Source organism: Carlito syrichta, unplaced genomic scaffold (genome assembly GCF_000164805.1).
Source record: "Carlito syrichta isolate Samal-C Ts95f unplaced genomic scaffold, Tarsius_syrichta-2.0.1 Scaffold304334, whole genome shotgun sequence".
Taxonomy (NCBI): Eukaryota; Metazoa; Chordata; class Mammalia; order Primates; family Tarsiidae; genus Carlito; species Carlito syrichta.
The window spans coordinates 105014-121946 of NW_007248430.1; the positions used below are offsets into that span (position 1 = coordinate 105014).

A 16933-nucleotide genomic window follows, 5' to 3' on the forward strand; every position below is an offset into this window, starting at 1 on the left:
AAAAAGCCACGCTTGGTAGTGCGTGTCTCTAGTTCCAGCTACTTGAAAGGCTTAGGTGGATGGATCGCCGGAGCACAGAAGGTCGACACTGGGGTGGCTGTGAGCGTGCTACTGTACTCCAGCCTGGGCGACTGAGTGAGACTCCAACTCAAAAAACAAACAAACAACAAAACCCATTAGAATCTGGCCTACAGTGCCTTTAACACATGTTGACTTACAAAACATCTTAGCAAAAAGATAATTTTGTAAATACGTTTTGAACTTTGATACTAAATTTATTTGTACAAATGCTTTAAAAACAACACCAACCACCTTAGTTTGGCTGTTACTAAAGGCTGACATTCACTTTGGAATGTAGTTGTATAAATATTTGTGCTCATGGTTATATGAAAACTTAATTTTCAAATCCAATTCTTTTGAAAAAGTTATCTTGTAAATATCAGAATATAAATTAATTTTTAAACCTCAACATATTAAATTTGAAGAAGAAAATGTTATAAATTATGACACCTGTCATGTGCTTGGAAATTTGCCAAATCACATTATTAATAAATCTTCCTAAATTAAATGTAGAAGAGATGTCACCTGGGTAAAGTGTTGGGAAGGAACTGTGCTTACCTCTCTCGTCACAAAGCATTCCATTGGGTATGTCAAAATGACAGTGACGCCATAACAAAATCTTCCAAATGTTACCAGGTCATCATTTCTGCAATAATTTTCAAATAGGTCTCCTAGAGAATCATATAAAATAAATGTATTTACTAGATACTGGATATTTGAGATAATTATCTAATAAATGAAATAGCATATATTTATTCTAGTCAAATATCTCCTAACAGACCGCATACACAAGGGTGATCCCATAAGATTATAATGCTGTATTTTTACTGTATGTTTTCTATGCTTGGATACACAAATACTTACTGTTGTGTTACAATTACCTACAGTATTCAGTATGGTATCAAGCTGTACAGGTACAAGCCTAGGAGCAACAGGCTATACCACACAGCCTAGGTGTGTTGTAGGCAAGGCCATCCAGGTTTGTGTAAGGACACTCTATGATTTTCACACAATGACAAAATCGCTTAAGGATGCACTTCTCAGGACATAGCCTTGTCATTAAGTGACGCATGACCATATATAAGTGAATCTCTATCATAAACTTCATTTAATTAAAAAAAATAGACTACTGGGTCTAAATATAAGTTTTTGCATTCAATACCTATGTAGTTACTCACTGATTTTAAGCCAGTACAAGCTTCACTTGAAGATTAAATCCATCACTAATAATTTTTCTCCTACTCTCATTGTTTGTTTTTGGTAGATTTGCTTCAAATTTGTATCAACTTCTGAAAAATACTTTATCCATTGTTTTCTCACATCAGAATCAACTCCCTAAATTCTTGTTCATTGGCTTTGTAAACTTGCTTCTGGTCTTTGTTTCTGGTGAATAAGTGACTTTATTATTTTTTTTAAATGTCTGTTAAAATAAACAAATTTCCTTTTGAAATGCTATTCTTAGATCAAGAACAATCCTGAAAGGAAGAGTAGATCAGTACATCTGGGGAGCTGAATTTCCTGTATATCATGCTATAGGGTTTAATCACAAACTTGGGGTCACAGCAAGGAATTCCAAACATACATTGTCTTTCCTGGCATCTAATAAGGCCAAATGTAATGGCACTGATTCAAACTGTGGAAATATGGCTATTTTCCAGAAAAAATCATTAAATTTAATCCATTCCAAACTAAATGATGGACCATACATTCCTTGAAATAAATCTTATTTAGAGACATTATTTCTCAACTATCTATGAAGAAATACAGGGATTTAATTAGGGGATTGAAGTTGTGTCAGCAGAAAATATTTACTAATGTTAAAACCGAATATGTGGTTTTAACATGCTTAAATTTGAATATTATTATTCATTATTAACATACTTAAATTTAACATGCTTAAATTTGAATATGTGAATATAACATGCTTAAATTTGAAAATTATGGCCACCTTTTAAAAAATTAAAACTGTTGATAGGAGTGTAAACTAGTACAACCTCTGTGGAAAACAGTGTGGTGACTCCTAAAAGAACTAGAAACTGACCTTCCATATGACTTAGCAATCCCCCTTCTGGGAATATACCCACAGGAATGCAAATCATTCTACAAAAAAGATACCTGAGCACATATGACTCTTCTCCACTCCCCCATCAACTAGAACAAAAACACATTACTTTATATGTCCCTTTTGGGCAGAAGGGGATTAAATCACTAAGCAGAGATGGCAGAGACCTGTGTCAAGGTTGATTGTAAAGATTCTGGCACTCTGAGAAAAAAGAACTGAAGCTTCCTGTTCATTAACCTCCTTTAAGAAATGGGCCCTGGGCCAGGCTCAGTGGCTCAGGCTGTAATCCCAGCACTTTGGGATGCTGAGGTGAGTGCATTGCCTGAGCCTGTGGGTTCAAGACCAGCCTGGGCTACTTGGCAAGACATCTTCTCTACAACAAATAAAAATTATTCTGGTGTGGTAGCGCGTGCCTGTAGTTCCTGCTACTTGGAAGGATCACTGGAGCCCAGTGACGCTGGGGTGGCTGTGAGTGTACCACTGCGCTCCAGCCTGGGTCACAGAGTGAGATGCAGGAAGGAAGGAAGGAAGGAAGGAAGGAAGGAAGGAAAGAAGGAAAGAAGGAAGGGGAAGAAAGGGAAGAAAGGGAAGGAAAGGAAGGAAGGAAGGAAGGAAGGAAGAAAGAAAGAAATGGGCCCTGCATTTTTCCAAAAGTCACTGGGAATATCAAGAATAATCCAGAGTTCCCACTGTCTCACAGCTGAAATTTGTCTACTAAAAGGGGTAAGACAAGAATCGTGCAGTTTGCAGATATAAGATGAGATTTGCATAAGGAGAAATGACCTGGGGAAACAATGCTAGCTTATGCCAGCCTGCATCTAAGTGTATTTTAGGGAATTATAGCTAGGGGGAAAAACAACCACAACATCAAACACCTGTCAGCTTTGTTTAATCAAGATTTAATTATATCTGAGCAATTACCACTGATAAAAACACTAGGAAAGTGTGACTAACAAAAAAGGTTTATGACTTACAGAAAAGACATTTAAAAACCAAAATTCTGACCGGTGCCCACAGGTCATTTGTCTTGGCAAACTATAGCATTAGTGAAACATGGCAATGTTTTGGAACACCATACCTACGAGGACGTCAAGGTCACTTTGTTACTGCACTCTAATGGCACATGCGTGTATTATATTTTTGACTTCTTTGGAATTAGTTATTATTTTTTGAAGTCATCTTTCTTCATTTCCTAAAAAATATCTGCCTATAATTATAGTGATGTGTCACCCCTATTCAAAACAAGGCAGGCCAGGCTCAGTGGCTCAGTCAGTAATCCCAGCACTTTGGGAGGCTGAGGCAAGAGGAATGCCTGAGCCTGAGGGTTCAAGACCAGCCCAGGCAACTTGGTGAGACCTCATCTATAAAATTAAAAAAAAAAAAATCAGCTGGTTGAGGTAGTGCAGGCCTGTAATTCCGGCTACTTGGAAAGCTGAGGCGAAAGGATCGCTGGAGCCCAGTAGGTCGATGCTGGGGTGGCCGTGAGCGTGCCACTGCACTGCCACCTGGGTGACCGAGTGAGATTCCAACTCAAAAACAAAACTAAATTCAACTAAACAAGGCAGCCATCCTCCCAAGAGCACCCTAGTATCTTCAGAAAACTAAGCTAAGAGGAGCTGGAAGCTAAAGGGCAGCTTTAGTGGGTTATGCTTGACCAAAATGGAGGAGACAGAAAGAGAATGGAAAGAGAATGACTTGGGAGTCAGAAGACTTGTTTTCTAGTTTGTCACCAGCCAGCAAAGGCAAGTTACTTCACTTTGTGTTTTAATCAGGGGGTAAAACTAGTTATACCACTTCTCTTCAAAGGGTTGCTTGAAGGTCAGTGAGATAACAGACCTGCAAGAGCTGTGAAATATATGAATCACAGCAGTGAGCCTGCTGTTGGGTTGGCCAGAACATTACACTACATAGGTGATTGAATGTAAGGGTCAAAGGAAGTAGAAAAAAGGACCACTCAGTGGCTAGGACAGGGTAAATTCAAGACAAGAGAAGTAACTTTAAAGGGAGAGAGGGAAAGATGATGTTTTGTGATTAAGGCAAGAATGGGACAACTTGAGTAGAAAAGTCCTACAGGCAACTGGATGGAGCTAAAGAAAAATCTGAACTAGAATTAAAACAGTGAAATGTCCAGAGAATTTGTTGAGAAGAAAAACAAGCAAGGTGACTGAGCCAGTTATCTGAGTGGGGCGGGACAGGGGTGGAGTAGGGAATTAGAAAGAGCAAAGACAGAGAAAAGAAAAGAAAAAAAAAAGAATTAACAGAGAGAAAGAAAAACAATGATAATATAGTAGTGCTCCTTTTTTTCCCTTTGGATTATATATATATTTTTAATTTTTAATTTTGAAGATGTGGGGTACAATTTAGGGTTAGGTATACAAATGCTCATTATGCAGGTACCCTTGATGAGTGCTCTTTCCTCCATGGGAGGAAACCCTGAGCAAAGCAAGGAAGTTCAGTATCACTAAGTGATTCAGAGAGATTCAGGAGAATCAGAACCAAGAAGGTTATTCACTTTGATGACTAAGAGGCCATCGGTAACCTTGACAATGAAGCTGCAGTGGATTAGTTGGGAGGAAAGCCAGCATTCATGTGCTTGGAAGTGGAAGCATGGAAGGAGCGTATGGACTACAGAATTAAGTTTAGCAGTTAAACCAGGCACGGTGGCTCACACCCATAATCCCAGCACTTAGGGAGGCAGAGGCGAGAGGATTGCCTGAGCCCATGGGTTTGAGACCAGCCTGGGGAACTTGGTGAGACCTCGTTTCTATAATAAATCAAAAAATTAGCTGAGGGTGGTGGCCTGTAGTCCCAGCTACTTGGGAGACTGAGGTGGAAGGATTGCCTGAGTCCAGCAGGTTGAGGTTGTGGTAGTGGTGATCATGCCAGTGCACTCCAGTCTGGGTGACAGAGTGAGATTCCAACTCAAAAAAAAAAAAAAAAAAGTTTAGCAGTTAAGAAGGAAACAATTAGAAACAGAGACAGCAGAGAGGCAGGAGGGCAGAGGAGAGAATGGGCAGAAAAGAGTGATCCTTTGAAACAGAACACTGCGTTTATGTGTAGTAATCCACATGAACAGAAAAAGCTGATATGACTGAATCTTTCATCTCACCTTGAGTGAAGCCAGTAAATGTCAAGTATCCACATGTAGCAAAAAGCATACAGATAAATACAGAAACCACGATGGACATATGGATGACGCGGGACCACTTAGCTACTGTGGGTTCTTTTAAAGAACTGTAAACTAAGAAGGAGTTGTGGTGGCAAATAAATGCTGCAATGTAAAAAAAAAAAAAAGAAAGAAGAAAGAAAAGCATTATTAAAGTAAACATCAGGGCATCGGGATTTTTTTTTCTTAGTTCTGAAAACTAAGAAATGTGTGCTACTTTAGATGCCAATGAACCGAAATTTAAATATACCAATTTATTATGTATGACAAAATAATGTTTTCTGGCCAGGCAGGAAGATCGCTTGAGACCAGGATTTTGAAACTAGCCTAAGCAACATAGCAAGACCCTATTTCTACATAAAACAAAACAACAATATTTAGCTGTGCATAGTGGCTCATGCCTGTGGTCCTAACTACTTGGGAGGGTGAGGCAGGAGGATCACAAGCCCAGGAGTTCAAGGTTATAGTGAGCTATGATTGTACCACTACACTCCAGCCTGAGTGACAGAGCAGAAACTGTCTCCTAAATTAAAAAAAATAATAATAATTTTTCTAATAGCTCTAGAAATGAGAAAGTTCATTCACTTCAGGCTTGTACATGGTCTCTTCATGTCAGTCGATATACACCAGGCCAATCCAACCTTCTCTCCCATTTTCCTTTTCCTAGTGAACCACTCATCTTAAGGAAAATCAAAACAGGCCAAGCACTGTGGCTCAAGCCTGTAACTCCAGCACTTTGGGAGGTCAAGGCAAGAAGACTGCCCGAGTCCAGGGGTTCGAGACTAGCCTAGGTAACTTGGCAAGACCTTATCTCTACAATAAATAAAAAAATTAGCCAGGTGTGGTAGCATGCGCCTGTAGTTCCAGCTACTTAAAAGGCTGAAGTGGAAGAATCGCCAGAATCCAGCAGGTCGACACTGGGGTGGCCGTGAGCGTGCCACTGCACTGCAGCCTGGGCGACAGAGTGAGATTCCAACTCAAAAAAAAAAAAAAAAAAATCTAAACAGCACCATAATTTTCAGTCCATGGCTTCCTTTGCCATCTGAAATATAACAGAGTAACTTTAGACATCTGGGCAATTCATAATACTTTGTGTACAAGGATTTGAAGAAGTCTGTAACACTAACACTTGCTAGACTTCCAAGTTAAGAAACAAGATGACTATAATGAGTTTTCTGCACGAGAAATAGATTTCTCCAAATTAAAGCAAATTTTAGTGATGGGTGAGAAAAGTTTGAACCTAATTTTATATTGGCACCAACTCGATCGCATGCTGCTAATGGGAAGTCCTACAACTTAGGACATCTGCTATCCCGACATAAATATGAAACACAGCACTTTTTCATTGAACAGACAACTCGATATCAAGAAAGGGCCTTTGAAACCATGTACTCACCAAAAGACATGACCCCAACAGCCTGAATGGCATTGGGCTTTGCAAATACCCAGGCATCTTCTGTTTTTGGACTAGAAGAGAAATCAGTTAACTTGATCAATTATTAAGTAAATTCAAGTATGAGTATTTCAGAGAATAAGAAATGGTGTCACAAATATAAATTGTATATCTTTAAGCCAGAAATTAATAAGGGGACCCCATTAATCCTATTTAATCATGAATACATTTTCCTGGAACATCAGTGTTATCTCTTAATCCCAATCCTCTGAAATGCATGTCAAGTACTTAGACAGATTTTCTTTTTGCATATGTCAAAATATTTATTTTTGACCATGTAATTTTTTCAATTTGTTTATTTGCTCATCAACATAAAAACAAACATCAGCTATGCACTCACTAGTTGAGATATTCATCGAGGGAGATATAAAAATGTCTAATTACTGCTTTTTATTTCCCTCTTATTTTTCCAGGCTCAGCCTACCCAGGGAAAATGTAGTCCACATACAGTTTGCTGAGGTAGGTAGACATAAACTAATACTAATTGAGGGTATACTGATAGTGTTCAGGGAACTCTGCTGTGTTATCTCATTTAATTTGCACAACATTGAATTTTTATTATCATCATTTAACACATGAGGAAAGTCAAGCTCTGGATGGTGATATAATTTGCTGAGCATCCACAGATGATATGTGAAGAAGTTGAGATGTATCTTCTTGGTCTGTTCATTATAATAACTCTTGCATGCTGAATAGTCTGTCAGTGGCCTCAAATTCTCACCCGTGGATACACTCCTCAAAGGAGTTTTGTAAGTATATGCACTTTAAATAGTTTGAAACAGCCTACAATCCAGTGTAGTTAAAACATTTGACACTGGATTGATCTACCTGGTCAACATACCTTAAGTAACAACAATGAACAGCACAGGCTCCAAGATCAGACAGCCTGTGTTGTTCTGACCTTCTCTATTTATTAGCTGTGTAATTTTAGGCAAGTTACTAGACTTTCCTGTGCTTCTATTTTAACATCTATAAAATGGAGATAATAGTAGTATCTAATTCACTGAGTTATTGTGTAGATTCAATGAGATGAAATATGTAAAACTTCTGGAAGAGAGTTTATCACAGTATATGTTCAATAACAGTCATTTTCTCATCATTATATATTAATACTGTTATTGTCCACTGTTATTTAATAGAACATAGCAAAAAGTCTGAACGTATAGCTAACTTCCCTGTAAAGGAAAGGCTCAAACAAGACTCAAAAGAATGCGCAAAGAAGGAATAGAGGTGGGATCCTAGGAAGCATAAGGGCGGCCAGCCTTGGTGGCACACACCTGTAATCCCAGCACTTTGGGAGGTGGAGGGGAGAGCATTGCCTGAGCCGACAGGTTCCAGACCAGCCTGGTCAACATGGCAAGACTTCATCTCTACAATAAATCAAAAAATTAGCTGGGTGTGGTAGCACGCGCTTGCAGTTCCATTTACTTGGAAGGCTGAAGTGAACGGATGGCTGGAGCCCAGCAGGTTGAGGCTGCGGTGGCCGGGAGCGTGCCACTGCACTCCAGTCTGGGCGACAGAGTGTGACTCCAAGTCAAGAAAAAAGAAAGCATAAGGGGACTCGGTGTTAAATGAAAAAGAGGAATTCTGAAGAGGAACACCCACCTGTTTCATCAATTTGTTATTCGTTCTCTATGTAAAGAGGGCTCACGAAAAAACCCTGTTTGCCTTGCCAAAGTTTGTGGGGCTTATGCATTATATCATCTTTCTTTCCATACACGAAACGAGCAGTTAAAGATACAAAGGAACTTTACAGACAGGCTGGCCTGCCAGGGAGGCCACAGATTGCTACATTTGCACCAAGTTTGGGCTTTTGGAGTGGGAGCTGCTGCCACCTGCTGCCTCCACGACTCTAACTGCAGTCAACATTAAAACAGTAGCTAATCTATTGGATTCCAATGTTAATGCAGAAAAATACACACGTGTACAAGATCCTTAGAAAGTGATACGAATCAGGCAGCACTAACAGTAGTAGAAACTTGAAGATTCTCGAACTTTTGTCATATGCTTTAAATGATAACGCTTTCCCTGTTAGGGTTTTTGCACGTGAAAAATTTCACCTCCTCCTCCCCAGTACAGACAGCAGTGGTGTCCTACTTTTGAAATCTTATATTAGTATAATGAAAATGTTGGAGTTTGATTTTCATTTTTTCCTTCCATTTAAGTTTTTAAGTTTTTTTCCCCCTGGTCCATATGGTTCCTTGAGTATATTCTTGGAGTGTGAAACAATACCTAAAGATAATTTTGGATTTTCTCTGTTCATCTTAGTGATGATGATTTTATAAGATGGAAAGTGCCAAAAAAGATGTCACAGATAGGAAAATGCATATGTCCAAATCTAGAGAAAGAGAAAGGAACAGATATTGAGTACAGCTTTCCAATCATTTATAAAATAGCCTAGGATTGAGTTCCAGAAACAACCAGTTGTATAAGAAAAAAAAGTCAGAGAAAGTTAATGGGTATATTTAATGAGATTGCCAAGACCCTGATGCCTGGCCTGGATGAAAAAATGAAGTTACAGACCTTCTGTCTTTAAACTATAAATGCTGTTATATAAAATGAAATATTATCAAATGCTGTCAAGCAATTTATAACATTAAAAAATTGTTCATTCAACAGATGCAAAGGTAGCTAAATATCAAAATATTAATAAATATTAATGTAATCAATCTCTAGTAACATCCACTAAATTAGATAGATATTAGTATAGTTTACCACATTAATAGATTAATGGAGAAAAAAGCTTATGATCATTTCAAACTACATAGAAAAGCATGCAATTCAGTATTTATTTTGATAAACATGCTAAACAAACTAATAATAAAAGAGAACTTCCTTAACCTGATAAGTAATGTCTACCAAAATCTATAGCAAATGATATTTTTTAAAGTGAAAAGTTAGAAATATTACAATTAAAGAATAAAATCAGATAAAATGTTCAATATCATTGCTTCCAGAATATGCTATTGAAATTCCTAGCTAATTCAATAACTAAGATGTATAATCATTGGAAAAGGGAAAGTCATTTATAAACAATTTAATTATGTACATAAAAAATTCAGGGAGGCCGGACTTGGTGGCTCAGCCTGTTATCCCAGCTCTTTGGGAAGCCGAGGTGACTGGATTGCCTGAGCCCGCAGGTTCGAGACCCACCTGGGCAACTTGGCGAGACCTCATCGCTACAATAAATCAAAAATTAGCCGGGCGTGGTAGCACGCGCCTGTAGTTCCAGCTACTTGGAAAGCTGAGGTGGAAGGATCGCTGGAGCCCAGCAGGTCGAGGTTGCAGTGGCTGGGAGCGGCCACTGCACTCCAGTCTGAGTGACAGAGTGAGACTCTAACTCAAAAAAAAAAAAAAAAATTCAAGGAAATCTACTGACAAACTATTGGAATTAATAAGTGTAGTCAGCAAGGTTACTGACTACATGTTCAATACACAAAAGTATCAATAGGGTTGATTTACACAAATAATAGTGAATTATAATGTTCCTTAAACGGTAGTGACAACAAAACACTAAATACGCCTGGTGCTATGGATCATGCCTATAATCCCAGCAATTTTGGAGGCTGAGGTGAGAGGATTGCCTGAGCCCTCTGGTTCGAGACCAGCCTGGGCAACTTGGTGAGACCTCATCTCTATAATAAATTAAAAAAAAAAATAGTCGGGCATGATGGCACGTGCCTGTAGTTCCAGCTACTTGGGAGGCTGAGGCTGAAGGATCGCCTGAGCCCAGCCAGTTGAGGCTGCGGTGGCCAGGAACGTGCCAGTGCCCTCCAGCTTGGGTGACAGAGTGAGACTGCAACTCAAAAATAAATAAAACACACACACACACACACACACACACACACCCCAAAAAACCAAAAGCACTAAATACTTTAAAAGAGGTGCATGATCATAATGTCATGTTATATTTTTATTGGAAGACATAAATAATTGGAAAAATATACTATGTCCACATACATGAATGAGAAGACTCAATATTATGTAAAACCAATTCCTCTCAGTTAATTTTTAAATTCAAATAATAAAATGCAACACTGAAGAAGAAAACAATTTTTAAAATTCAAAAAACCAAAAATCAGTTTAAGATAGATAATAGATAGATAGACAATAGATAAACAATAAAATCAATGAAAAATAAACACACAAACATTTGTATCATAAAATAATTCTTACACAAAGTTAAAAATATAAAGATAAGTTAAAGACTGGAAGATAAGATTGGTCATACATATGCAGTGAATCCTCCGTACGTGGGAAAGATTTGTTCCAGGATCCTCCCCTTCGATAACAAAATCCACAGATCTCAAGTCCCTGATATAAAATAGTGTGCTATTTACACATAAGTTAAGCATATCTTTTCATTCAAAAAAATATATATGCCTGTAATCCCGTGCCTTTGGAAGGCTGAGGTGAGTGGATTGCCTGAGCCCGCGGGTTCGAGACCCGCCTGGGCAGGCGACACCTCATCTCTACAATAAATCAAAAAATCAGCCGGGCATGGTAGTGCGTGCCTGTAATTTCGGCTACTCGGAAGGCTGAGGCGGAAGGATCACTGGAGCCCAGCAGGTCGAGGCTGCAGTGGCTGGGAGCGGCCACTGCACTCCAGTCTGGGCAATAGAATGAGACTCCAACTCAAAAAAAAAACCAAAAACAACAACAACAACAACAACAAAAATATATATATATGAAAAAAAATATATATATATATTTGAATTGAAGTCTTACTCTGTCACCCAGGCTGAAGTACAATGGCATGGTCACGGCCACTGCAGCCCTGACCTGCTGGGCTCAGGTGATCCTTCCAAGTAGCTGGAACTACAGGCAAGTGCCACCATGCTCGGCTAGTTTTTTGATTTATTGTAGAGATGAGGTTTCATAAAGTTGCCCAGGCTGATCTCGAACTCCTGAACTCAGGCAATCCTCTCATCTCAGCCTCCCAAAGTGCTGGTATTACAGGCTTGAGCCACTGGCTCCAAACCTACTTTTTAACCTCGAATTTCCATAAGTATTCTATAACTGAAACTAAATTCTTCTTGTTTTCTAGTCACTTATTCAATTCATTCAACTTTCAACAAGTATTTGTTTACCAATGTGTGAAAAATCCCTGTTATAATCACGGGCGGGGCGGGGTATTGCAGAGAAAAAGGCAAACAAAAGATGTCAACTATTTAGTGTACATTCTATATAACAGTACTTTCTCTGATGATGGAAATGTTCTATATTTGTGCTGTTCAATATGGTTGCCACTATCCACATGTGATTATTATTTGAAATTATGGCTAGTATGACTAAGAAATTAATGTTCAATTTTATTCAATTTTATCTCATTTAAATTTAAGTAGCCACAAGTGGCTAGTAGCTACTGTCTTAGACAACACAGATATAAAAGGAAACATGTAGGTAATTCTAGTTTCAGGAAAACTAATTTTTTTTTTGAGTTAGAGTCTCACTCTATCGCCCAGACTGGAGTGCAGTGGCCGCGCCCGGCCATCGCAGCCTCGACTTGCTGGGCTCCGGCGATCCTTCCGTCTCAGCCTTCCAAGTAGCTGAAACTACAGGCGCGCGCTACCATACCCGGCTAATTTTTGATTTATTGTAGAGATGAGGTCTCGCCAAGTTGCCCAGGCGGGTCTCGAACCTGCGGGCTCAGGCAATCCACTCACCTGAGCCTCCCAAGGAGCGGGATTACAGGCTGAGCCACCGAGCCCGGCTCTAATTATCTTTTAATGGCCTAAAAGAGTAAAAAAATTACCTAAAGAGGTTAAATTTTTTCTGTAATGTAGTTTATGCCTTAAATTTTAGTATACTATTTACCACTTGAACTTTCTAGAAGCAAGTAGAAGGATGAAGGAGCTGGGTATAATTATAGACAAGAAGTATACTTTGTTAATTTATAAACATGGATATTTTAGAATTTGCAAAAAACAAACTGTGAGAAATAAATTTAAACTGTCATTATGAATAGAGACATATGGGAAAAGACATGGTACATTGTGGTAGTATTTAAATACTATAATAATCAAATAAAATTAAATATTTTTATAAATGGATTAAATTATAGAATAAGTGCTTTACTATTTATTTATTTACTTATTTTTCAGAGTCATTTTTAACAGAAAATGGATTTCAAATAATTATCCAAGGTCGGGTGTGGTGGCTTAAGTCTGTAATCACAGAACTCTGGAAGGCCAAGGCAGGAGGATGACTTAAGCCCAGGAGTTCAAGACCAACGTGGGCAACACAGTGAGACCTCATCTCTACAGAAAATAAAATTATCTAGGCATAGGGCCACGTGCCTATAGTCCAAGCTATTTGGGAGGCTGAGGCGGAAGAATTGCTTGAGCCCAGGAAGTCTAGGCTGCAGAGAGCCGTGACTGTACCACTGCACTCCAGCCTGGGCGACAGAGTGAGACCCCAGTTGAATCAATCATCAATCAATGTTCAAATTCAAAGCTAATAATTAACATACAAGTCTTCAAAAGTTTTTTTTTTAAAGTAAGTTAAGTTTTCTTCAGAAGAAACCCTAAATGAGTAATATCCAATTAATATGGTTTTAGATTGTTCTGTTAAGTTTATTTCCCTAATAAGCTGATACCAACTGTATTCAAAGTGTGTGTGTAGAGTGCATAAAAGAAGCCAATATTTCTGAAATTAGCCCACTATAGTCACTAGCATCTCTTCAGTGAGTATTAATGTTATCTGGTCATGAATTAAAGAACTCTTTACCTCTATTTGGTTCTCACTTGCTTCTTTCATTTAATGTGATTACTTACTAGTTAAAAATCAAACAGCAGTTAATGTCATCAATGAAAATCAACTAGAATAATGAACTTAATTCTCATTGTGAAGGACAAATTTCTCATGACTAAGAAACACCATTTGGAATACAGTATGTTATAATGAAGAAAGATATGGGCATTGGGATCAGGCAGACTTGAATTTAAATCTTAACTGGTATTTACTAGCAAGGTGATTTTAGGCAGATTACATAGTGATACCAGTCTCAGTTTCCTCTTCTATAGAACACAGACAATACTTATAATTGTATTTTACATATCTGACATAAGAGTTAAATGAGAACATGAATAAATGATTGTGATACATAGTGGACAATCAATGTTAGACACCTTTGCCTCTTTCTCCCTTCACTTAACTAATCCTACAATTCATATGAAATATTATGGCACTTGGAATAGTCATAAAAACTTGAAAAAGAACAAATTTGGAGAACTCACACTTCCCTATTTTGAAACTTACTACAAAGCTACGTCAAAACAATATAATTAGTCTAATATCTAGCATTGTCATAACTTTGATTTGTAACTTGATATTTTGTTTTACACATAACTTAAGAGTAGCTTTACTGGCATAAAGACAAACACATGCACCAACAGAATAGAGTGGAGAGCCCGGAAATAAACTCTCAAATATATAGTCAAATGATTTTTTGTTAGAGTCTATAATACTCAGTGATTTATCACAGAAACAGAGAACAGAGTTCCATATGTTCTCACTCATAAGCAGATCTTGAACATTTACCATAATACTACAAGAAAGGGATTGGCAGTAGCGGGATACTGCCTGAGTGGGGAGGGGGTGGGGGGAGACACGCAACATCAATAAAGGTAGCACGCAAAGAGGGGACCAAAGCGAGGCCCAAACTTTACCTGTATGATGTCCACTTGTATACCTAATCTTGAATTGGACTCGACAACTTTAAAATAAAATATATACGAACTAAATAAAAAAAAGCTTCTGAAAAAAAAAAAAAATAAAAAAATAAAAAAAAAAATAAAAAAATAAAAAAAAAATAAAAAAAAAAAGCTTCTGAAATTATTTTATTTTATTTTAGAGATGTAGGGTACACAAGTAGACTGCATACAGGTGAAGTATAGCCTTCCAACTGGTATTCACTTCCCCGGGTTTGGGACCAGGTACCCTTTATGTTGTTATGTGCTTTCCATTTCCCTGGCAAAAGCTGATCCTTTCCTTGTACTAATGTGATTAATGTTCAGGTCCCACTCATGAATGAGAACATGTAGTATTCAGTTCTTTGTCTCAGTGATAGATCACAAAGTATGAGGGTCTACAACTCCATCTAATCTGTTGCTAAGTCCATGATTTTGTTCTTCTTTATGATTGTGTAACATTCTATCATGGATATGTACCACATTTTCTTTTCTTTATTTTTATTTTTATTTTTTTGAGTCGGAGTCTTACTCTGTTGCCCAGGCTGGAGTGCAGTGGCACACTCACGTCCACCACAGCCTTTGACGTTCTGAGCTCAGAAGATTCTTCTGCCTCAGCCTTCCAAGTTGCTGGAACTACAGGCGCACGCCTGGCTAATTTTTTTTTTTTTGAGACAAAGTCTCACTCTGTCACCCAGGCTGGAGTGCAGTGGTGTGTGCCTGTAGTTCCAGCTATTTGGAAGGCTGAGGCAGAAGGATCACCTGAGCCCAGCAGGTCAAGGCTGCGGTGGCCATGAGCATGCCACTGCACTTCAGCCAGAGTGACAGAGTGAGACTCCAACTCAAAACAAAAACAAAAACATGAAAAGATGCTTAACATGATTAATCATTAAGGAAATGCAAATAAAAATTACAGTGAGATACCACTGCACACACCTTAGGTTGGCTGCTATTAAAAAAACAAAAAATAATGAGTGTTGCTGAAATGTAGAATAATTGGAACCCTGTGCACTGTTGGTGAGAATGTAAAATGATACAGCCACTTTGGAAAATAGTATGAAAGTTCCTCAAAAAATTATAAATGAGATTGCTAGATGATCAGCACTTCCACTTCTAACTATATACCCCCCAAAATTAAGAGCGAGGTCTTGAAGAGATATTTGTAAACCCATGTTCATAGCAGAATTATTCAAAATAGCTAAAATGTGGAAGCAAACTAAGTGTCCACCGACGAATGAATGGGTAAGCAAAATGTGGTACATACAACACAGTAGAACATTATCAGCTTTAAAAAGTAATTCTGACACATTTCAACATGGATGAAACTTGAGGACATTATGCCAAGTGAAATATATCAGTCACCAAAAGACAAATGCTATAAGATTCCATACATATGAGAATAGTGTAAAAAAAAAAAAAAAATCACAGAAATAGAACGGTGGTCGCTGGGGCTGGGGAGAGGGGGAAATTGAGACTTACTGTTTAATAGGTATAATGTTTCAGTTTTACAAGATGAAAACATGTTCAAAGATAAATGATTGTGATGTTTGTATATTATGAATTAATACCACTGAGTTGTACACTTAAAAATAGTATACACTTAAAAATAATATGGTACTTTATGTTATGTTATATGTATTTTACCACAATCAGACACATGGGAGAAATAAACAAATGGTGCGGGTGCGGTGGCTCAAGCCTGTAATCCCAACACTTTGGGAGGCCGAAGTGAGAAGGTTGCCTGAGCTCAGTGGTTCAAGACCAGCCTGGACAACTTGGTGAGACCTCGTCTCTACAATAAATAAATTAAAAAAAAATACATAATAAGCTGGGCATGGTAGCACATGGAAGGCTGAGGCGGAAGGATCACCGGAGCCCAGCGGGTTGAGGCTGCGGTTGCTGGGAGCGTACCACTGCACTCCAGTCTAGGTGACAGAGTGAGACTCCAACTCAAAAAATTAAAAAAGGAAAAAAAGAAAAAATAAATAAATAAATGGTTAATCTTGATATAGACATAATCAGGGCAGCCATTTGGTTGATAATGATGAAAAAGAAGACATGATTCATGTCTGTTTTGTGTGTTCACAGTAAATTGCAAGCATTTTATCTCATACATCAATTTTCTGCAAAATTGGGTGTGCCAAATTGGCACAACTTCCAGTGCATGAAACCATTTTAGGAAATCTCAGGGTATTTGGAGCTGCTCGCCTCACCCCAAGGTCTATATTCTAGCTCAGCCACCCTTCTCCTAGCTAAGTTTTAGTTTCGTGGTGATATGAAAAATGTTGCTACAGTGGTGTGGGGACTGTCAAAATGGAAGAGAATTCAATAAAGATAATTACATAAAAGAAAGCTTTTGTTAAATCTGAAGATATTTGGCATCTAAAATGGATAGGGGGCAAATTTCCTGATTACTTAGTCACTAAAAAAAAACTCAGATTCACAATTTGAAAGAAAAGAAATATAAAATTAACCTTTTTAATTTTTTTTTTTTTTTTTTT

The 16933-nt window shown here is 38.1% G+C and overlaps 1 protein-coding gene across 2 annotated transcripts in view; it reads right to left on the reverse strand.

The window, feature by feature from the left end:
* The window catches only part of SLC38A11 (solute carrier family 38 member 11), a 75318-nt gene that overhangs the window by 20807 nt on the left and 37578 nt on the right, over nucleotides 1-16933 (reverse strand). For both annotated transcript variants that reach the window (XM_008059671.2, XM_021713180.1), the window contains 3 exons: nucleotides 6685-6755; nucleotides 5232-5393; nucleotides 619-731 (listed from right to left, as the gene is read on the reverse strand). In XM_008059671.2, coding sequence (XP_008057862.1) covers nucleotides 619-731; nucleotides 5232-5393; nucleotides 6685-6755 — 346 coding nt within the window. The remainder of the gene's footprint in view (nucleotides 1-618; nucleotides 732-5231; nucleotides 5394-6684; nucleotides 6756-16933) is intronic.